Source organism: Oncorhynchus keta, chromosome 34 (genome assembly GCF_023373465.1).
Source record: "Oncorhynchus keta strain PuntledgeMale-10-30-2019 chromosome 34, Oket_V2, whole genome shotgun sequence".
NCBI lineage: Eukaryota > Metazoa > Chordata > Actinopteri > Salmoniformes > Salmonidae > Oncorhynchus > Oncorhynchus keta.
The window spans coordinates 12,787,558-12,808,602 of record NC_068454.1 but is presented as its reverse complement, the minus strand read 5'-3'; the positions used below and the strand labels follow the sequence as shown (position 1 = coordinate 12,808,602).

The 21,045-nt window shown below is 42.1% G+C and overlaps 1 protein-coding gene across 1 annotated transcript; it reads left to right on the top strand.

The window, feature by feature from the left end:
• The first annotated feature begins 1,327 nt into the window (after positions 1 to 1,327).
• Positions 1,328 to 6,746, top strand: LOC118366462 (otospiralin). Its single transcript, XM_035749093.1, has 5 exons — positions 1,328 to 1,445; positions 1,707 to 1,841; positions 5,706 to 5,783; positions 5,956 to 5,994; positions 6,388 to 6,746. Exons 1-5 carry the CDS (start codon positions 1,418 to 1,420, stop codon positions 6,588 to 6,590), a joined length of 483 nt encoding a protein of 160 aa, XP_035604986.1. The 5' UTR covers positions 1,328 to 1,417; the 3' UTR covers positions 6,591 to 6,746.
• Positions 6,747 to 21,045: the final 14,299 nt, after the last annotated feature.

Genomic DNA, 21,045 nt, shown 5'->3' with positions numbered 1-21,045 from the left:
CACACACACACACACACACACACACACACACACACACACACACACACACACACACACACACACACACACACACACACACACACACACACACACACACACACAGTACACACTCCCCATCTCTTTTACATATATGTACAGTACACACTCTCTCTTTTACACACATACAGTACAAACTCTCGTTCTCTTTTTCTATCTACTTTCTCACAAACACACACCTCTTGTGATGTGTCTCAAAGCCTGAATAAACAATTCAATTAAACATTAAATGGTTATTAAACACCAATTTAAACACCAGCCAAGCACTCAAAGCCTTGAATGAAGAATTGATTAGTATCATCATTAGTGCTGATTGATTAGTACGTCTTGATTAGTACAGCTTGATTAGTACTGCTTGATCAGTACTGCTTGGCTGGAGTAAAAGGCAGCAGCCCACCAGCCCTGGCAGGAGAAGTTTACCCAACCTTGGTCTAAACATCAGAACAGTAGCTCAGTCTCAGTCTCAGGCTTACATCCTGGTGCTAGCCTCCCCCAAAGAGAATAACAGATGGAAGAGAGAAATGACAGGATGCTCTCTCATAACCCGTGCCAGTCTCTGTTTGTCTGTCTGGTCTCTGTGTCTCATCCACTCTGTGGGCTCTTTCTCTTTCCCCACAATAAATCTGTTAAATATTAAAATACTGCAGCCGGCTGCTGTCTGGATACAAAGCGTGAAAAGTTCTGGACTGGCTGTGTACTGGTCTCTCACAGCTCTCTCTCTCTCTCTCTCTCTCTCTCTCTCTCTCTCTCTCTCTCTCTCTCTCTCTCTCTCTCTCTCTCTCTCTCTCTCTCTCTCTCTCTCTCTCTCTCTCTCTCTCTCTCTCTCTCTCTCTCTCTCTCAATTCAATTAAATTAAATTCAAGGGCTTTATTGGCATGGGAAACATGTGTTAACATTGCCAAAGCAAGTGAGGTAGACAACATACAAAGTGAATATATAAAGTGAAAAACAACAAAAATTAACAGTAAACATTACACATACAGAAGTTTCTCTCTCTCTCTCTCTCTCTCACAGCTCTCTCTCTCTCTCTCACAGCTCTCTCTCTCCCCCCTCTCTCTCTCTCTCTCTCTCTCTCTCTCTCTCTCTCTCTCTCTCTCTCTCTCTCTCTCTCACAGCTCTCTCTCTCTCCCTCTCTCTCTCTCTCTCTTTCTCTCTCTCTCTCTCTCTCTCTCTCTCTCTCTCTCTCTCTCTCTCTCTCTCTCTCTCTCTCTCTCTCTCTCTCTCTCACAGCTCTCTCTCTCTCTCATGTCTGTCTCTATTTCCCCCCTAGCTGCCTTTTCCACCTGTCTATATTTTCATCCCATTTGTCTCCCTCTCTCCATCTCCCTTCCTGTTCTTTCCAAACAGATATGTTTAACCCTGAGGTGGTCCACTGTATTTGATGCTCAGTGCGATAGATTTCCTTGACGGTAAACCACAGTTTGGTCAGCATTAATAGTAATGCATGGTTGATGCTGTAGTCTACCTAACTAACGCTGCAAATGCAGTGTTGTCAGTATTATGCCTAGAGTCAGGTAATGAAGAGTTGGTATCATAGATCACTGTGTGTGCGGGTGTGTGAGGTGTGTGAGAGATCCAGGGAAGTATGTTGTGGTGGAGGTCAGACATACAGAGAGGAAGTGTGAAAAACAAATATGTCTGCCCTTCTTCTGTCTCCTCCTCACCTGAAGATGGACAGAAACCCCAGAGCACAGGACAGGGACCGTTCAACGGGTGCAGACTACTGTACAATCAAAGAGGAGAAGGTAGCTGTAGTTTACTGTGGTCAAATACGGCAAACTCCTTGGCTCAGTCATCTCAATCAGGTAAGGTTTTCTACCTGCTATTTAATATTTCTAGTATAAATGTATTTTTCTCTACGTTGGATGGTTAGGTAGTGTACTCTAGACTAGGGCTTAGATTCAATCCGTAGCGTGGAAGATCTACGCTGTAGCGCAATTTAGATTTAAAGGCAATGTTCCTGCGTTGGTGGATACTGCATGTTTGTATAATTTTTAAAAATATTTTTTTAAGGGGTGGATCAGCTTTAATATTGCAAATAGATTGTGGCTTCTATGAATGTGATTGTCTGCAACTTTTACAATCCCCCATATATATATATATTTTTTAAATAAATATATATGTTATTTTAAATATATATATTGTTTTGAAATATATTTTCCTTTATTATTTCCCCCTCCCCTAATTGGAGTAAACTAATGAACAACAACAATTAGGCTTTTACTTCCAACTTATTCATACTATATACATTTTACAGACACAGTGTTTTTAGTTCCATTCTTCTGCTACCCTCAACCCCTCCCATCTATCTCTAAAGACCATCCAGTCCCAGCCTTCTGCTACCGTTAACCCCTCCCATCTATCTCTAAAGACCATCCAGTCCCATCCTTCTGCTACCCTTAACCCCTCCCATCTATCTCTAAAGACCATCCAGTTCCATCCTTCTGCTACCCTCAACCCCTCCCATCTATCTCTAAAGACCATCCAGTCCCATCCTTCTGCTACCCTCAACCCCTCCCATCTATCTCTAAAGACCATCCAGTCCCATCCTTCTGCTACCCTTAACCCCTCCCATCTATCTCTAAAGACCATCCAGTCCCATCCTTCTGCTACCGTTAACCCCTCCCATCTATCTCTAAAGACCATCCGGTCCCAGCCTTCTGCTACCGTTAACCCCTCCCATCTATCTCTAAAGACCATCCGGTCCCAGCCTTCTGCTACCCTTAACCCCTCCCATCTATCTCTAAAGACCATCCAGTCCCATCCTTCTGCTACCCTTAACCCCTCCCATCTATCTCTAAAGACCATCCAGTCCCATCCTTCTGCTACCGTTAACCCCTCCCATCTATCTCTAAAGACCATCCGGTCCCAGCCTTCTGCTACCCTCAACCCCTCCCATCTATCTCTAAAGACCATCCAGTCCCATCCTTCTGCTACCCTTAACCCCTCCCATCTATCTCTAAAGACCATCCAGTCCCATCCTTCTGCTACCGTTAACCCCTCCCATCTATCTCTAAAGACCATCCGGTCCCAGCCTTCTGCTACCGTTAACCCCTCCCATCTATCTCTAAAGACCATCCAGTCCCATCCTTCTGCTACCCTTAACCCCTCCCATCTATCTCTAAAGACCATCCAGTCCCATCCTTCTGCTACCGTTAACCCCTCCCATCTATCTCTAAAGACCATCCGGTCCCAGCCTTCTGCTACCGTTAACCCCTCCCATCTATCTCTAAAGACCATCCGGTCCCAGCCTTCTGCTACCGTTAACCCCTCCCATCTATCTCTAAAGACCATCCGGTCCCAGCCTTCTGCTACCGTTAACCCCTCCCATCTATCTCTAAAGACCATCCGGTCCCAGCCTTCTGCTACCCTCAACCCCTCCCATCTATCTCTAAAGACCATCCAGTCCCATCCTTCTGCTACCCTTAACCCCTCCCATCTATCTCTAAAGACCATCCGGTCCCAGCCTTCTGCTACCGTTAACCCCTCCCATCTATCTCTAAAGACCATCCGGTCCCAGCCTTCTGCTACCCTTAACCCCTCCCATCTATCTCTAAAGACCATCCGGTCCCAGCCTTCTGCTACCCTCAACCCCTCCCATCTATCTCTAAAGACCATCCGGTCCCAGCCTTCTGCTACCCTCAACCCCTCCCATCTATCTCTAAAGACCATCCGGTCCCAGCCTTCTGCTACCGTTAACCCCTCCCATCTATCTCTAAAGACCATCCGGTCCCAGCCTTCTGCTACCCTTAACCACTCCCATCTATCTCTAAAGACCATCCGGTCCCAGCCTTCTGCTACCCTCAACCCCTCCCATCTATCTCTAAAGACCATCCGGTCCCAGCCTTCTGCTACCCTCAACCCCTCCCATCTTTCTCTAAAGACCATCCGGTCCCAGCCTTCTGCTACCGTTAACCCCTCCCATCTATCTCTAAAGACCATCCGGTCCCAGCCTTCTGCTACCCTTAACCACTCCCATCTATCTCTAAAGACCATCCCAGCCCGCTACCCTCAACCCTCCCATCTATCTCTAAAGACCATCCAGTCCCATCCTTCTGCTACCCTCAACCCCTCCCATCTATCTCTAAAGACCATCCAGTCCCATCCTTCTGCTACCCTCAACCCCTCCCATCTATCTCTAAAGACCATCCAGTCCCATCCTTCTGCTACCCTCAACCCCTCCCATCTATCTCTAAAGACCATCCAGTCCCATCCTTCTGCTACCCTCAACCCCTCCCATCTATCTCTAAAGACCATCCAGTCCCATCCTTCTGCTACCCTTAACCCCTCCCATCTGTCTCCAAAGACCATCCATCTATTTTTCAACTGTGCTGTGATGTTTCACAAAAGTTCTGAACCTTTCTATTCTCATAGTTTCTACAAATTGTAAATTAAAGATGAACATTTTTACTAAGAGTATTATTATACTATTGATCGATTGACTATTGATCGATCTGACTTTTCCGATCACCCAGCAGTGCGATTTGCAGAGTTAACTCCAGGTAAATGTTGCAATTCTTCAGCCATTCCTGAACCTGCGACCAAAAACAGCTACATATGGACAGTACCAAAACAAATGATCTAATGAGTCTCTTCGCAGCAAAATCTGCAGAGCTGAGATGGTTGTGTCCCCCATATATATGACATCATATTGGTTCAAAGAATTTTGTATAATAATTTAAATAGAAAACAAAGTTTTGAATCAGGTGTAATTTTGTGTATCAGTTCATAAACCATGTGCCATGGAATTGGTAAATCTCTTCCCAACTATTTTGCCACCTGTCACAGCTGTCAATGTTTTGGTCCTTAAATGAAATGGGTATACTTTTTTATTTATCAGAGTTTTTTTTAACCAATTTTGGCCTTTAATGCAAGGCCCGACAGGCAAGTTTCTTAGTTTCTCCGCCTTCCAATTCCTTCTTCTATTTTTGTGGTAATGCTGCAATCAGTTGGTTGTAATTTTGGGTAGAGCAGACACTTCCATATATTTTTGTTAGCTGCATGTGTGATATAACTCCACCAGTCTTATTTATCATATAATTTACAAAGAATATATCATTTGTTTGTTTTTTCCTCTCCAAAAAAATATATATTTTTAAATCAATTAGTATATTTGAGTTGAACCATAATATTTGTTGTAATATTTATTCTGTCTTTTCTGGCCGATTAAACTGAAATCGCAACCAATTCTCTATGGCTTGTTTTAAAAATAGCGATATTTTGGAGATTTCATTTTCAAATAACCAAAAGCCAGAGGCTGTAATCTGAATAAAGAGGAAAAGGCCATTCCTGAAGGCAATGTTCCCTCATTCACGGTAAACGCTGCGTATGTCAGCTCGATGGGAAATGACCTTGCCACTTAAATTGCGCAACAACGTGGATCTTCTGCGCTACAGACTGAATCTAGCCCTCGAGCTTGTTGGCTTGGTAACAACATTGGAATAGACAGATATTTTCCCTTTGTATTCATTTCTGCCTTTAACTTTCTTCCAGTTTCTATTTTCTCTGGGTGGTTTAAGGAAATTAGTCCTTGATAGTTCAAGGTAAACTGAGCATTTTTTCTTGCTACTGTTTCTGCCTGCATGTGTTTTTTCTGTGCCTCTTGGCCTCTCTGCCAATTCAGTTCGACTGAATAGTGTTTCTGTGTCCCTCTGTCTATCTCTGGATAGCCTTGTCTGACAGCATGCATCGCCTGCGTGTCTCAATGTTGGTCTGCTTCATACTCCTGGGATTCCTCAGTTTCACAGGTAGGTGAACACCTTTGAGTATACCACTCATAGGCTGTGTTTTTCACAGGCAACCCAGTTCTGATATTTTGCCCAGTTATTGATAAAGGATCTGATCGGTCACCCATACTGTCCTAAAGTACTAAACTTTAGGTCTGACTCTTTCCATTTCCCTTCACTGTGTCTTATCCAGGAGCAGAAGAGACAGAAACTGCTACAAAGGAAGGCAAAGGTGAGCCAGAAGGATGGATGAATATGTTTTATTATAGGGCGGCAGGGTAACAACTAGGCTACCCTGGGGCGGCAGGGTAACCACTAGGCTACCCTGGGGCGGCAGGGTAACCACTAGGCTACCCTGGGGCGGCAGGGTAACCACTAGGCTACCCTGGGGCAGCAGGGTAGCCTAGTTGTTAGAGCTTTGGACTAGTAACCGAAAGGTTGCAAAATCGAATCCCAAAGCTGACAAGGTAAAAATCTGTCGTCCTGCCCCTGAGAACAAGACAGTTATAACTGTTATAACTGTTAATAGGCCGTCATTGAAAATAATAATCTGTTCTTAACTGACTTGCCTAATTAAATAAGGGTTAAAAAAATGTATCATTTGATTGATTGATTTTGTCCCTAGGCAGGGAAAAACGTGAAATGCCCAACTGGGCCCTTTGGTCGTCAGACTTCACAGGCTGGTTGCAGGAGCTGACTGCCCAGGCTGGTTACGACCGGATCCAGGACCTGGCCAGAACCTACTGGGCCCACTTCCCTATTGCCAGTTACCTAGGTTACGACAGCCCCGACGAAGACACAGAAGAATCTAAGGGGGTACCGGAATGAAGTTTGGGTCAAATGAAATCATTGGAGAAGTTTTCAAATCACTGCCTTTTAACTATTGTCTGAATATTGCTTGATCAAACTATACCCTGAACATATTTAGTAGCAGACAGGCATGCATGCACACACAGTTAATGCTATAAATCTCCTTTAAACAAATTGATGGCTTATTGCGCTTTTCTTTGTCATCTCGTCAAAGCAGGAAAGTTTACAAAGTTATTATCTTTGAACAGTTTGATTCTCATACATTCAGATTCTTGCATTAGAAACCTGACTTGATCTTGAGTGGCTTTGATCAACAATTTTGATTAAGACTGCACAGTGTTGATTGAGTTGGACAGAGAGCAATGGTGGGGGGCTGTCCTCGTTCTACGAGACATCTGTAGCTTCTGAGAGGAACGGAAAACTGAAATAAAACTTGTTGGAAATCTGCCACCTTTATCCAGCCTTTGACCAGGGCTCCATTACATCAGTAGTTCAAGTGAAGAAAGTAAAGAAGTGGTGCTCAGTGAGTGACTGGAATGGGCCCTAATTCGACCTCCGTTCATATATACAACAGAGCTCCTTATCAGAAGATTACTTCTCAACACTCTTGTGATACGGTACCACAGCAAGAATCCTCTCTGCTCTTTGCTCATCTGCCACAACACTGAATCTCATTTCATGGTGCAGTGTACTTACGGAGCAGAATGCTCTTTCTCCTGGAGAGTAAACTGCTGTGTCCAGAAATCCCCCGCGCTTTGCTGTTCTACTGAAGCTGTAGAAAACCTCCTGGAGCCTTCTATCTGCACAACCTGGTCTCAGAGCATTTCGTAATAATCTGTACGTAAATCCGAGACACTCCATTTAGTATTATATCCTACGTTTTGTATAGTATGTATTCATTTGTGGATGCCCATCACATTTCGTATGATATTACAAATTTGCTGAACTTATGGTATGTTATGAATACTAGCTAGGTGGCAACATTAGCTCGGCTAAGGGTTAGGTGTCAGGGTTAAACCTTTTTGGTTGTTAGAAGTTCCACCCCAACCAATCAACCTACTTTTGTTTTTGCCTTAAGTAAACATCTGGCTTATGTAACCATACCAAACGTAACATATCATGCAAATTTGAGTGTGCCAGATTTACATTTACTATGTTACATCTATTCCATGAGACCAGGTTGATCTGCATGGTAAGGGGGCTGCTACGAAGGAGCTCGGTAAGCCAGCAGAAAGAAACAGAACAGCAGAGGGAATGGTCTTAAACCTCTGATTGCACATCCTTCTTTTGTGGACAAATTGCTGTGAGTTTGTGTGTGTGGGGGAACAAGGAGTGCCTGGTGAAGGAATGCAGCTACTGTAGGCTTCAGTCAGGCAGAGTGTATGATGGGTTTATGTCTGGCTCAGTGTTGTAAAGAGAGGCGGGGGCGCTTAAGCTGCTACTGAAGAATAAACGACAAAGACTGTAACATGAGTCTGAAGTCTCATGGGTCATCCATTTCTCCTCTCTGACATTTCTTCCTCCCTCTCTACCCTCTGTCTATTCCCTCTCTTGCTTACAGTCTCTTTTTCTCGCTTTCTTTGAGTCCCTGTATTTTCTCTCTGCCTATCTGTCCCGCTTGCTTTGTCTCTCGTCTCTCTGTCTCCTTCCCCACCTTCTCCCTCCTTCACACTCTAGCACTTCTCTGCTTTAGCCCTGTGCCAGTTTTCTGTGTCCCTGTCTAGCTTGGGCAAGACAAGGAGCTGCTGTTTGCTTCTCCAAAACACACCCACGTTGACGAACGCACTCACGTCCACTTTGTGACCAGATTTCATGGTGCCTCCCTGTATGTAAATTATTTGACAAATATTCTTTCAAAATAAAATGTATTTATTTATTTAATGCCATATATTGATGTCATAAATCAATGTTACCACCTCTTAATTATATTAGAATGCGGGATAATTATGAATTAAATGGTTTCGCTGTCCAGATCCGTTTACACTTGTGAGATATCCAGACGCAATGCGTGGCTGACTACGTCCGGAGGTGGGCAGGAAAATCTGATCACAATGTGTTTTTTGATCATGTACATCAGTGGTCACCAACCTTTTCTGAGTCAGGATCACTTTCTGAGTCAAAATGCAAGCAGGGTTCTACCGTTCAGATTTAACATGACTTAAAAAATGCAATCATCCTATGCAACATTTAAGCTATTAAAAACAGTACTGGCAATGAAGTTTGTGCAATAAACTATAGGCCCAATACTATTATCACCGCATATTGGCTTTGCATGAAAACTCAATGCGTTGTTGTTTGGACCAATTACATTTCAAAATTTGAGGTGGGTTATATGATCACACCGGTAATAGATCAGTTGTTGTATTACTTGTGAGCTGAGTGGAGAATACATTTAAATAATATGTTTTTATTTTACTTGGCTGATGGTCAGTCTCAGAGGAGAGAGAGAGCAGTAGACGGAGGGTCCGCCTCTCAATGTCCCTCTACTCTACCTTTCCTCCACTGACTGACCAAAAAGAGACACCGTCTTCCAGCTGGTGAAACTCCAGTCGCACATTTCTGCCTCATGCAGTTCATGTTGTTACTTTTATGAACAGAAAGGGAAATAAATAGGACCCAAGCTGCTAATAATAATAACAATACAAGCCCTATCGATACACGTTCCTACTCATTCATTACAGCTGCAGTGCTGGTTGTAGTGCGAGTGGAAGTACAAAGAACGCCTTATTTATGGCTTATAAAAGTATTGAACATGACAGTGCTGGTTAAGAACTTAAACAAAAATAGTCACTCTTTGCTCTAAACTGACAGTCTCTCTCTAGTCATGGATTTAAACAGACAGTCTCTCTCTAGTCATGGTTTTAAACTGACAGTCTCTCTCTAGTCATGGTTTTAAACAGACAGTCTCTTTCTAGTCATGGTTTTAAACTGACAGTCTCTCTCTAGTTATGGTTTTAAACTGACAGTCTCTCTCTAGTCATGGTTTTAAACTGACAGTCTCTCTCTAATCATGGTTTTAAACTGACAGTCTCTCTCTAGTTATGATTTTAAACTGACAGTCTCTCTCTAGTCATGGTTTTAAACTGACAGTCTCTCTCTAGTCATGGTTTTAAACGGACAGTCTCTCTCTAGTCATGGTTTTAAACTGACAGTCTCTCTCTAGTCATGGTTTTAAACTGACAGTCTCTCTCTAGTCATGGTTTTAAACTGACAGTCTCTCTCTAGTCATGGTTTTAAACTGACAGTCTCTCTCTAGTCATGGTTTTAAACTGACAGTCTCTCTCTAGTCATGGTTTTAAACTGACAGTCTCTCTCTAATCATGGTTTTAAACTGACAGTCTCTCTCTAGTTATGGTTTTAAACTGACAGTCTCTCTCTAATCATGGTTTTAAACTGACAGTCTCTCTCTAGTCATGGTTTTAAACTGACAGTCTCTCTCTAGTCATGGTTTTAAACTGACAGTCTCTCTCTAGTCATGGTTTTAAACTGACAGTCTCTCTCTAGTCATGGTTTTAAACTGACAGTCTCTCTCTAGTCATGGTTTTAAACTGACAGTCTCTCTCTAGTCATGGTTTTAAACTGACAGTCTCTCTCTAATCATGGTTTTAAACTGACAGTCTCTCTCTAGTCATGGTTTTAAACTGACAGTCTCTCTCTAGTCATGGTTTTAAACTGACAGTCTCTCTCTAGTCATGGTTTTAAACTGACAGTCTCTCTCTAATCATGGTTTTAAACTGACAGTCTCTCTCTAGTCATGGTTTTAAACTGACAGTCTCTCTCTAGTCATGGTTTTAAACTGACAGTCTCTCTCTAGTCATGGTTTTAAACTGACAGTCTCTCTCTAGTCATGGTTTTAAACTGACAGTCTCTCTCTAGTCATGGTTTTAAACTGACAGTCTCTCTCTAGTCATGGTTTTAAACTGACAGTCTCTCTCTAGTCATGGTTTTAAACTGACAGTCTCTCTCTAGTCATGGTTTTAAACTGACAGTCTCTCTCTAGTCATGGTTTTAAACTGACAGTCTCTCTCTAGTCATGGTTTTAAACTGACAGTCTCTCTCTAGTCATGGTTTTAAACTGACAGTCTCTCTCTAGTCATGGTTTTAAACTGACAGTCTCTCTCTAGTCATGGTTTTAAACTGACAGTCTCTCTCTAGTCATGGATTTAAACTGACAGTCTCTCTCTAATCATGGTTTTAAACTGACAGTCTCTCTCTAGTCATGGTTTTAAACTGACAGTCTCTCTCTAGTCATGGTTTTAAACTGACAGTCTCTCTCTAGTCATGGTTTTAAACTGACAGTCTCTCTCTAGTCATGGTTTTAAACTGACAGTCTCTCTCTAGTCATGGATTTAAACTGACAGTCTCTCTCTAATCATGGTTTTAAACTGACAGTCTCTCTCTAGTCATGGTTTTAAACTGACAGTCTCTCTCTAGTCATGGTTTTAAACTGACAGTCTCTCTCTAATCATGGTTTTAAACTGACAGTCTCTCTCTAGTCATGGTTTTAAACTGACAGTCTCTCTCTAGTCATGGATTGAAGCTGACAGTCTCTCTCTAGTCATGGTTTTAAACTGACAGTCTCTCTCTAGTCATGGTTTTAAACTGACAGTCTCTCTCTAGTCATGGTTTTAAACTGACAGTCTCTCTCTAGTCATGGTTTTAAACTGACAGTCTCTCTCTAGTCATGGTTTTAAACTGACAGTCTCTCTCTAATCATGGTTTTAAACTGACAGTCTCTCTCTAGTCATGGTTTTAAACTGACAGTCTCTCTCTAGTCATGGTTTTAAACTGACAGTCTCTCTCTAGTCATGGTTTTAAACAGACAGTCTCTCTCTAGTCATGGTTTTAAAAGTTTAGAAATCTCAACTGTAGCTTTCTTTTATGCCTGATACTTTACTGCAGGCACGGTAATCTGAGCCATCCGCTTGGCCAGCAGTAGGCCAAATAGTGGACTTGATTTGCTCTCCATGCTTGCAGGGAGGCAGAATTTGTACCTTCAGACACATGAAATGGTTTGAAATTGGACTACTTTGCCTACCTGGCGCGAAGGCCAGCGTGCGTGCGCGTGTGTGTGCGTGCGTGTGTGTGTGTGCGTGCATGTCTAATGACAAGAACAGAGACGGGGATGGAAAAATATTTATCGGAGGAGAGAGAAGGAGAGGACAATAAGATTGCATAGGAACTAAAGCAGCAAAGCGCTTTCTCAATGCAACTGTGTTTTCCATTGACTTATTCAATATCGCTCCCTCTTTCTGTCTCTGTTCAATTACTTGCAGCCTGTCTCATGGGCAGTGATGTCAAGGTAAATGCTGATCTCAGTCTGTGGTGAAAAACCTAATGGTCCCTATAAAATCAACACAAAAGGTGGGTAAACAGTAGCGCAAAATAAAAAAGGTGTGTAAATGGCATTTAAGTGCATTTAAGGTCCGCTACACTATTGTTCATGGGTCTGACATAACTGTTTGGTCTCTCTCTTAACCCTTGTAGTCTTAACATTCGGGATACTCCCCTTGTCCGAAGGGTCAAAAATGACCCGCCTTCACTAAACCCCTAAAATAAAGCAACTTAATTGAGTTTTAAACCCCAAATCTGTTTGCCTGAAGAAACAACCTGTCATTCATCACAAACTTTGTGAATATCTGGGTTTTCCCTCTTCACAATGCAGAAAGACTGCTTTTCATCAGTGGGCAACTCTCGTTTTTATTACAAAACACCTGTCATAATTGTTTTCTTTACTAAAGTAGAGGTTTATTATTATTATGATTGCTAAAGGGACTGCATAGGTGTAAAAATTTTCTTTTGCAAGAGATAGCACTTGTATAGCCTAAGAAGGTAGCAGAAATGTGCAAAAAGTAGTTTTGAATGCATTTTATTGAATCAACTCTAATTAGCACATGTGGGATAGTTTGCAAGTGTGTGTGCATAGACTTTGCCGATATACTTATCATGTGCAGCACATAGTATTTGTTTTACAGTCCTCCTTTGGGGGACAGAATTGTCATCTCCTCCTCTTGCCTGACCCAGCTGCAGCCTCAGGTGGATCAGGACAAGATTCAGCTCCCTGAATAGCTTTCACAAGCGAGGCAGAGGCTGCTGTGGGGGGGGCTCCCTTCTTTCAATGTGTGGGGTTACAAGTGCCTTTCCCAGCTGCTCCAGGAACACCCTCCTCTTGTTCCGCTTGTCAGGCATCCAGGTCTGGTTGATCTTGTTCCATATCAAGAAGGCGTTGTATGAGGACACATTAATGATGTTATGGAAGATGACCAGGGGCCAGCGGGCAGTCATCCTCCTGCAGCTGTATGTTCCAATCACCTTGTCCAGGTTGTCCACACCTGTCCACAGTCCAGGATGATGGCTGGCATCCTGTCCTCACAATCAGTGATCTCAGCTGTTTTGTGCAGTGTGCTCAGGAGGACCACATTCTTGTTCCTCTTTGGGAGGTAAGAAACTAGAGTGGTGGTGGGGGTGAAGGCAAACTTTGATGAGAAGGCCTCTCTCCCCCTTGTTGCGAGGAGTGCAGGGGGAAGCTCAGGCTTGTTCTTTCTAACTGCGCCAACCATGGTGATCTTCCTCTTCAGGAGCTGCTGGCTGAGTACAATCAGTAGCACACAATCGCCATTTCTCATTGTGTGTGTGTGTCTTTGTGGTTTTTGTGGTGTGTAGATTATTTTATAACTGCCGGGTCAAAAATGACCCTAAGACAAACTTTGTACCCCGGTGGTGTACAGCTTTCATGGAAATATGAACAAAGGAGATGTTTAACTTTTTCTAATGTTGGGGTCACTCTAGGACAAGTCATCAAATTTCAAGTTGAAAAAATATAATTTAAGGGGTTTTCTCTGCTGTTAAACATAGTAGCGAGTCATGTTTTACACGTAAGGGTTCATTCAATTCAATGGCTTTATTGGCATGGGAAATGTTTTTACATTGTTAAAGCAAGTGAAAGAACTAAAACTAAAAACAACAAATCAAATAAAAACAAAGACAAAAACAACCAGACAATAACAATAAACATGACACAGATAAATACAACCAGACAATAACAGTAAACATGACACAGATAAATACAACCAGACAATAACAATAAACATGACACAGATAAATACAACCAGACAATAACAGTAAACATGACACAGATAAATACAACCAGACAATAACAATAAACATGACACAGATAAATACAACCAGACAATAACAGTAAACATGACACAGATAAATACAACCAGACAATAACAATAAACATGACACAGATAAATACAACCAGACAATAACAATAAACATGACACAGATAAATACAACCAGACAATAACAATAAACATGACACAGATAAATACAACCAGACAATAACAATAAACATGACACAGATAAATACAACCAGACAATAACAATAAACATGACACAGATAAATACAACCAGACAATAACAATAAACATGACACAGATAAATACAACCAGACAATAACAATAAACATGACACAGATAAAAATGTTTCACAACATTTACATTTATATTATTAGCGGATAAATGTTACATAAGTGACATTATGCAAATAGTAGAATGTACGAATAATGGGGAAAAATAGGCAGATAAATATAGGTTATATTTACATTGGTTGACCTTTTCTTGTGTCAGCAGGTTACACATTTTGTGGCTGGGATTGCACACAATATAGTAGCCAGATCTAGGAAAACAGTTCCAAGGGCTGGGTATACGATCGTGGCCAAAAGTTTTGAGAATGACACAAATATACATTTTCACAAAAGTCTGCTGCCTCAGTTTGTATGATGGCAATTTGCATATATACTCCAGAATGTAATGAAGAGTGATCAGATAAATTGCAATTAATTGCAAGTAATCTTTGCCATGCAAATGAACTGAATCCCAAAAAACATGTCCACTTTATTTCATCCCTGCCACAAAAGGACCAGCTGACATCATGTCAGTGATTCTCTCGTTAACACAGGTGTGAGTGTTGACGTGGACAAGGCTGGAGATCACGCTGTCATGCTGATTCAGTTCGAATAACAGACTGGAAGCTTCAAAAGGAGGGTGGTGCTTGGAATCATTGTTCTTCCTCTGTCAAACATGTTTACCTATAAGGAAACACGTGCCGTCATCATTGCTTTGCACAAAAAGGGTTTCACAGGCAAGGATATTTATTGCTGCCAGTAAGATTGCACCTAAATCAACAATTTATCGGATCATCAAGAACTTCAAGGAGAGCGGTTCAATTGTTGTGAAGAAGTCTTCAGGGCGCCCAAGAAAGTCCAGCAAGCGCCAGGACCGTCTCCTAAAGTTGATTCAGCTGCGGGATCGGGGCACTACCAGTACAGAGCTTGCTCAGGAATGGCAGCAGGCAGGTGTGAGTGCATCTGCACGCACAGTGAGGCAAAGACTTTTGGAGGATGGCCTGGTGTCAAGAAGGGCAGCAAAGAAGCCACTTCTCTCCAGGAAAAACATCAGGGACAGACTGATATTCTGCAAAAGGTACAGGGATTGGACTGCTGAGGACTGGGGTAAAGTCATTTTCTCTGATGTATCCCCTTTCCAATTGTCTTGGGCATCCGGAAAAAGCTTGTCCGGAGAAGACAAGGTGAGCGCTACCATCAGTCCTGTGTCATGCCAACAGTAAAGCATCCTGAGACCATTCATGTGTGGGGTTGCTTCTCAGCCAAGGGAGTGGACTCCTGCAGTATTACCTGCAGTATTTATGCTGCAGTAGTTTATGTGTCAGGGGGCTAGGGTCAGTTTGTTATATCTGGAGTACTTCTCCTGTCCTATTCGGTGTCCTGTGTGAATTGAAGTGTGCTTTCTCTAATTCTCTCTTTCTCTCTTTCTTTCTCTCTCTCGGAGGACCTGAGCCCTAGGACCATGCCCCAGGACTACCTGACATGATGACTCCTTGCTTTCCCCAGTCCACCTGGCCGTGCTGCTGCTCCAGTTTCAACTGTTCTGCATTATTATTATTCGACCATGCTGGTCATTTATGAACATTTGAACATCTTGGCCATGTTCTGTTATAATCTCCACCCGGCACAGCCAGAAGAGGACTGGCCACCCCACATAGCCTGGTTCCTCTCTAGGTTTCTTCCTAGGTTTTGGCCTTTCTAGGGAGTTTTTCCTAGCCACCGTGCTTCTACACCTGCATTGCTTGCTGTTTGGGGTTTTAGGCTGGGTTTCTGTACAGCACGTTGAGATATCAGCTGGTGTACGAAGGGCTATATAAATACATTTGATTTGATTTGACTCACAATTTTGCCTAAGAACACAGCCATGAATAAAGAATGGTACCAACACATCCTCTGGGAGCAACTTCTCCCAACCATCCAGGAACAGTTTGGTGACGAACAATGTCTTTTCCAGCATGATGGAACACCTCTCCATAAGGCAAAAGTGATAACTAAGTGACTCGGAGAACAAAACATCAATATTTTGGGTCCATGGCCAGGAAACTCTCCAGACCTTAATCCCATTGAGAACTTCTGGTCAATCCTCAAGAGGCGGGTGGACAAACAAAACCCCACAAATTCCAAGCATTGATTATGCAAGAATGGGCTGCCATCAGTCAGGATGTGGCCCAGAAGTTCATTGACAGCATGCCAGGGCGGATTGCAGAGGTCTTGAAAAAGAAGGGTCAACACTGCAAATATTGACTCTTTGCATCAACTTCATGTAATTGTCAATAAAATACTTTTTACACTTATGAAATTATTGTAATTATACTTCAGTATTCCATAGTAACATCTGACAAAAATAACTAAAGACACTGAAGCAGCAAACTTTGTGGAAATTAATATTGTCATTCTCAAAACTTTTGGCCACGACTGTATAGTGTATAAGAGGTCATACAATACGTTTTTTTACCGATTCATATGTTGATGATGTAAAGAATATTTGCTGGTCTGTGGTGTGTCATGAGGAGAACAAGACACTGAACTTGACACATTTATGAAATTGCTTATTCCGGTTACTAAGAAGCATGCATCCATTAATAAAATGACTGTAAATACTGTTACTTCTCTCAATAACACGGCTATGCTCACAGAGTCTGTTCATAGTCCAGGCTTTTCTTCATTTTGGGTCAGTCACAATGGTCAGGTATTCTGCACTGTGTACTCTCTGTTTAGAACAAGGTAGCGTTCCAGCTTGCTCTGTTTAGAACAAGGTAGCGTTCCAGCTTGCTCTGTTTAGAACAAGGTAGCGTTCCAACTTGCTCTGTTTAGAACAAGGTAGCGTTCCAACTTGCTCTGTTTAGAACAAGGTAGCGTTCCAACTTGCTCTGTTTAGAACAAGGTAGCGTTCCAACTTGCTCTGTTTAGAACAAGGTAGCGTTCCAACCTGTTCTGTTTAGAACAAGGTAGCGTTCCAACTTGCTCTGTTTAGAACAAGGTAGCGTTCCAACTTGCTCTGTTTAGAACAAGGTAGCGTTCCAACTTGCTCTGTTTAGAACAGGGTAGCGTTCCAACTTGCTCTGTTTAGAACAAGGTAGCGTTCCAACTTGCTCTGTTTAGAACAAGGTAGCGTTCCAACCTGTTCTGTTTAGAACAAGGTAGCGTTCCAACTTGCTCTGTTTAGAACAAGGTAGCGTTCCAACTTGCTCTGTTTAGAACAAGGTAGCGTTCCAACTTGCTCTGTTTAGAACAGGGTAGCGTTCCAACTTGCTCTGTTTAGAACAAGGTAGCGTTCCAACTTGCTCTGTTTAGAACAAGGTAGCGTTCCAACCTGTTCTGTTTAGAACAAGGTAGCGTTCCAACCTGTTCTGTTTAGAACAAGGTAGCGTTCCACCTTGCTCTTTTTTTTGGTTGATTTTTTTCCAATGTGTTAAAATTTTAAAACTTGTTAAGGATAGGGGGCAGTATTTCCCCTTTGGATGAATTGGGTGCCCATAGTGAACTGCATCAAAATCTGTCCTAAATTGCTAATATATGCATATTATAATTAATATTGGATAGCAAACACTCTGAAGTTTCTAAACCCGTTTGAATTATGTCTGTGAGGGCAGGCAATCTTGCCTCTAGTTTTGAAATCCTGAAAGTTGGGGGAACTTTGACGTCATCGCCCCCTCCCTTTCCAACAAGTTATGGATCTGGAAACACTTCCTATGTCTTCCACTAGATGTCCTCATTCAGTAGAAAGTGTAATGGAGCATTTGCTGTGAACTTTGACCTAATGGGAAGGAAAGTGCTAGAGTGTCGCAAAAGATTCATGTGCTTGAAGGCGCGTATGCGTTGGAGTGCTTCGTCTGTTCCAATCAGCCCCAGATGAACTAGGATTGGCCGGTTGGAATGCTATCCGATTTGTATGATTATAACATCTTGAAGATTGATTCTGCACTTAGTTTGACCAGTTTCATCGACCTGTAATATGTCATTTGGAAGTTTTGATGCAAAATTATCTTGGACCAGAAGTCATTTTTTTGTGGATTTGAGCTGAAAGTGGTAGCAGATGCTGCTACATGGACACTATAAATAAAAAATAACTAGAATTGAACATTATGAAACAAAACTATTTATTGTTGAACTAGGACTCCTTGCACTACATTCTGATCGAAGATCATCAAAGGTAAGGGAATATTTATGTTGTAATTTTGTATTTCTGTTGACTCCAACATAGTGGAGAAATATTGTTACGTCTGAGCGCCGTCTCAGATTTTTGCAATATTAGGCTTTTTCCGTAACGTAAAAAAAAATGTGACACAGCGGTTGCATTAAGAACCAGTGTATCTTTTTAATTATATGTAGAACATGTATCTTTAGTCAAAGTTTATGATGAGTATTTCTTTTATCTGGCGTAGCTTTCTATAATTCCTCCGGACATTTTGGAGAATTTTCTGAACATGGCGTCAATGTAAACCAAGATTTATGGATATAAAATGCATATTATCGAACAAAACATAAATGTACTGTGTAACATGTCATATGACTGTCATCTGATGAAGATTTTCAAGAGGTTAGTGAATGATTTTTTTAAAAATCCTGCTTTTGTGATTTTATCTTTTGTGGTACAAAATGGCTACGTTTTCTCTTTGTTTTGGTGGCTGTGTCTAACATAAATATATGCTGTGTTTTCGCCGTAAAACATTTAAAAAAATCTGACACGCTGGGTTGGATAAACAAGGTGTTTATCTTTCATTTGAGGTGTTGGACTTGTTAATGTGTGGAGGTTAAATATTTCTAAGAATATTTTTGCATTCCCTGCGCCACCGTTTCAGCTGAACGGGGGGGGTGTAGTTCCTGTAGGGGAACCCATAGGCTTAACAGGTTTAAATGGATTAAATGTCAGTGTAACGTTCGTCTGTGGGAGAAAGAGAGGAGGACCAAGGTGCAGCGTGGTAAGTATTCATTATGCCTTTTAATGAAAACGAATACTCGAACAAAACAACAAAACAATAAACGAGAATTACACGAAACGAAACAGTCCTGCCTGGTAACATACACAAAGATAGAAAATAATCACCCACGAAACACAATCGAAAACAGGCTACCTAAATATGGTTCTCAATCAGGGACAACGATTGACAGCTGCCTCTGATTGAGAACCATACCAGGCCAAACAGAAATAGCAAATCATAGAAAAACTAACATAGACAACCCACCCAATTCACGCCCTGACCATACTAAAACAAAGACATAACAAAAGAACTAAGGTCAGAACATGACAGTACCCCCCCTGAACCTATAGGGGAGGGTCTGGGTGGGTGTCTGTCCGCGGTGGCGGCTCTGGTGCGGGACGTGGACCCCACTCCACCATATTTTTTGTCCGCCTCCTCAACCGCCTCCGTGGCCTCTTTCGAGCAGCAACCCTCGCCGCCGACCTCGGACTGGGGACCCTAGCAATGAGTCCCAAATGGACGGGAGATTCCGGCAGCACCGGACGAACGGGAGACTCCGGCAGCTCTGGAGTGAAGGGCGATTCCGGCATCTCCTGGCTGACGGACAGCTATGGCAGCTCCTGGCTGACGGGCGGCTCTGGCAGCTCCTGGCTGACGGGGGGCTCTGGCAGCTCCTGGCTGGCGGGCGGCTCTGGCAGCTCCTGGCTGGCGGGCGGCTCTGGCAGCTCCTGGCTGACCGGCGGCTCTGACCGACAGTCAGGAATTGTGAAAAACTGAGTTTAAATGTATTTGGCTAAGGTGTATGTAAACTTGTATGTATGTAAACTTCTGACTTCAACTTGACCTTTTTATTTAACCTTTATTTAACCAGGAAGGGCTCATTGAGATTTAAAATCTCTTTTTCAAGAGCGTCCTGGCCAAGATAGGCAGCACCAAGTCATTACAAAAATGACAGACAAACAACATGAAAAACTACAAATAATCTAGTAAAAACCATAGAATTCATAAGAGTATAACAAAATCAAAAACAGCTAATTAAAAACATTGACAGGTCAGGGAACCAGTCTGAAGATCATTCATCAGTGATTTAAAAATACCAATCGGGACAAGTTCTTCCAGTTTTAAAGTATTTTGTCAGGCGTTCCAAGACGATGGCGCAGAGTACATAAAAGCCCTTTTACCAAATTCAGTTCGGACATTTGGAACAGTTAGCAGGATAAAGTCCAGCGAACGAAGAGAGTACCCACCACATTTCTGAACAATAAAAATGGCCAAATAAAAAGGTAGTAAACCCAAAATGGCTTTGTAAATAAAAGTATACCAGTGACTGACCCTACGAGTGACTAGAGAAGGCCAGCCAACCCTGGTATATAAAGTGCAGTGGTGCATAAGGGTTTTGCAGTTTAAAATAAATCTCAAAGTGCCATGGGAAAGAGTGTCAATTGATCTCAAAAACTGAGCGGAAGCATTCATATATAAAATATCCCCATAGTCTAGTAAAGGCATAAATGTAGCTGATACTAGCCTCCTTCTGGCTTCAAAATAAAAACATTCCTAAAATAAAATCCCAATAGGTGAAAGGTTCAGAGGTCTATTTCTTGCTTTAGAAAACACCATTAGTTTAGTTTTGTCAGTATTGAGGATAAGCTTCAATTGACACAAGGTATGTTGAACAGTATAAAAAGCAGTTTGCAAGTCCTGGAAAGTTTTTGTAAGAGACGAGGCACAACAGTAAATAACAGTATCATCAGCATAAAAATGAAGTTGCGCATTTTGGACATTTCTGTCTAAATTATTTATATAAATAGTGAATAAGAGAGGACCAAATACAGAGCCTTGGGGCACACCATTAAAGACAGACAATTTAACAGACATAAGCCCATCAAATTGAGTGCACTGAGTTCTATCAGACACATAGATGTTGGAGTCTGCTGTTGATGATACTGTAGAGGATTTTGCCGAGGTTACATTTGACACAGATCCTGCAGTAATTATTTGGGTCAAATTTGTCTCGACTTTTCTGGATTAGGGTGATCAGACCTTGGATCAAAATATTGAGCAAAATGTCAGAGCCGAGGATAATATTGAAGAGTTTGAGTATATCCAAGTTGAATTTGTGGTCTGTATATTTTTTACCATCAAC

Coding starts and splice junctions, on each gene's coding strand:
- LOC118366462 (XM_035749093.1), top strand. CDS start 1,418: ATGCTCAGTGCGATAGATTTCCTTGACG. Junction 1,446..1,706: donor TGCGATAGATTTCCTTGACG/GTAAACCACAGT, acceptor CCTCACCTGAAG/ATGGACAGAAACCCCAGAGC. Junction 5,995..6,387: donor TGCTACAAAGGAAGGCAAAG/GTGAGCCAGAAG, acceptor TTTTGTCCCTAG/GCAGGGAAAAACGTGAAATG.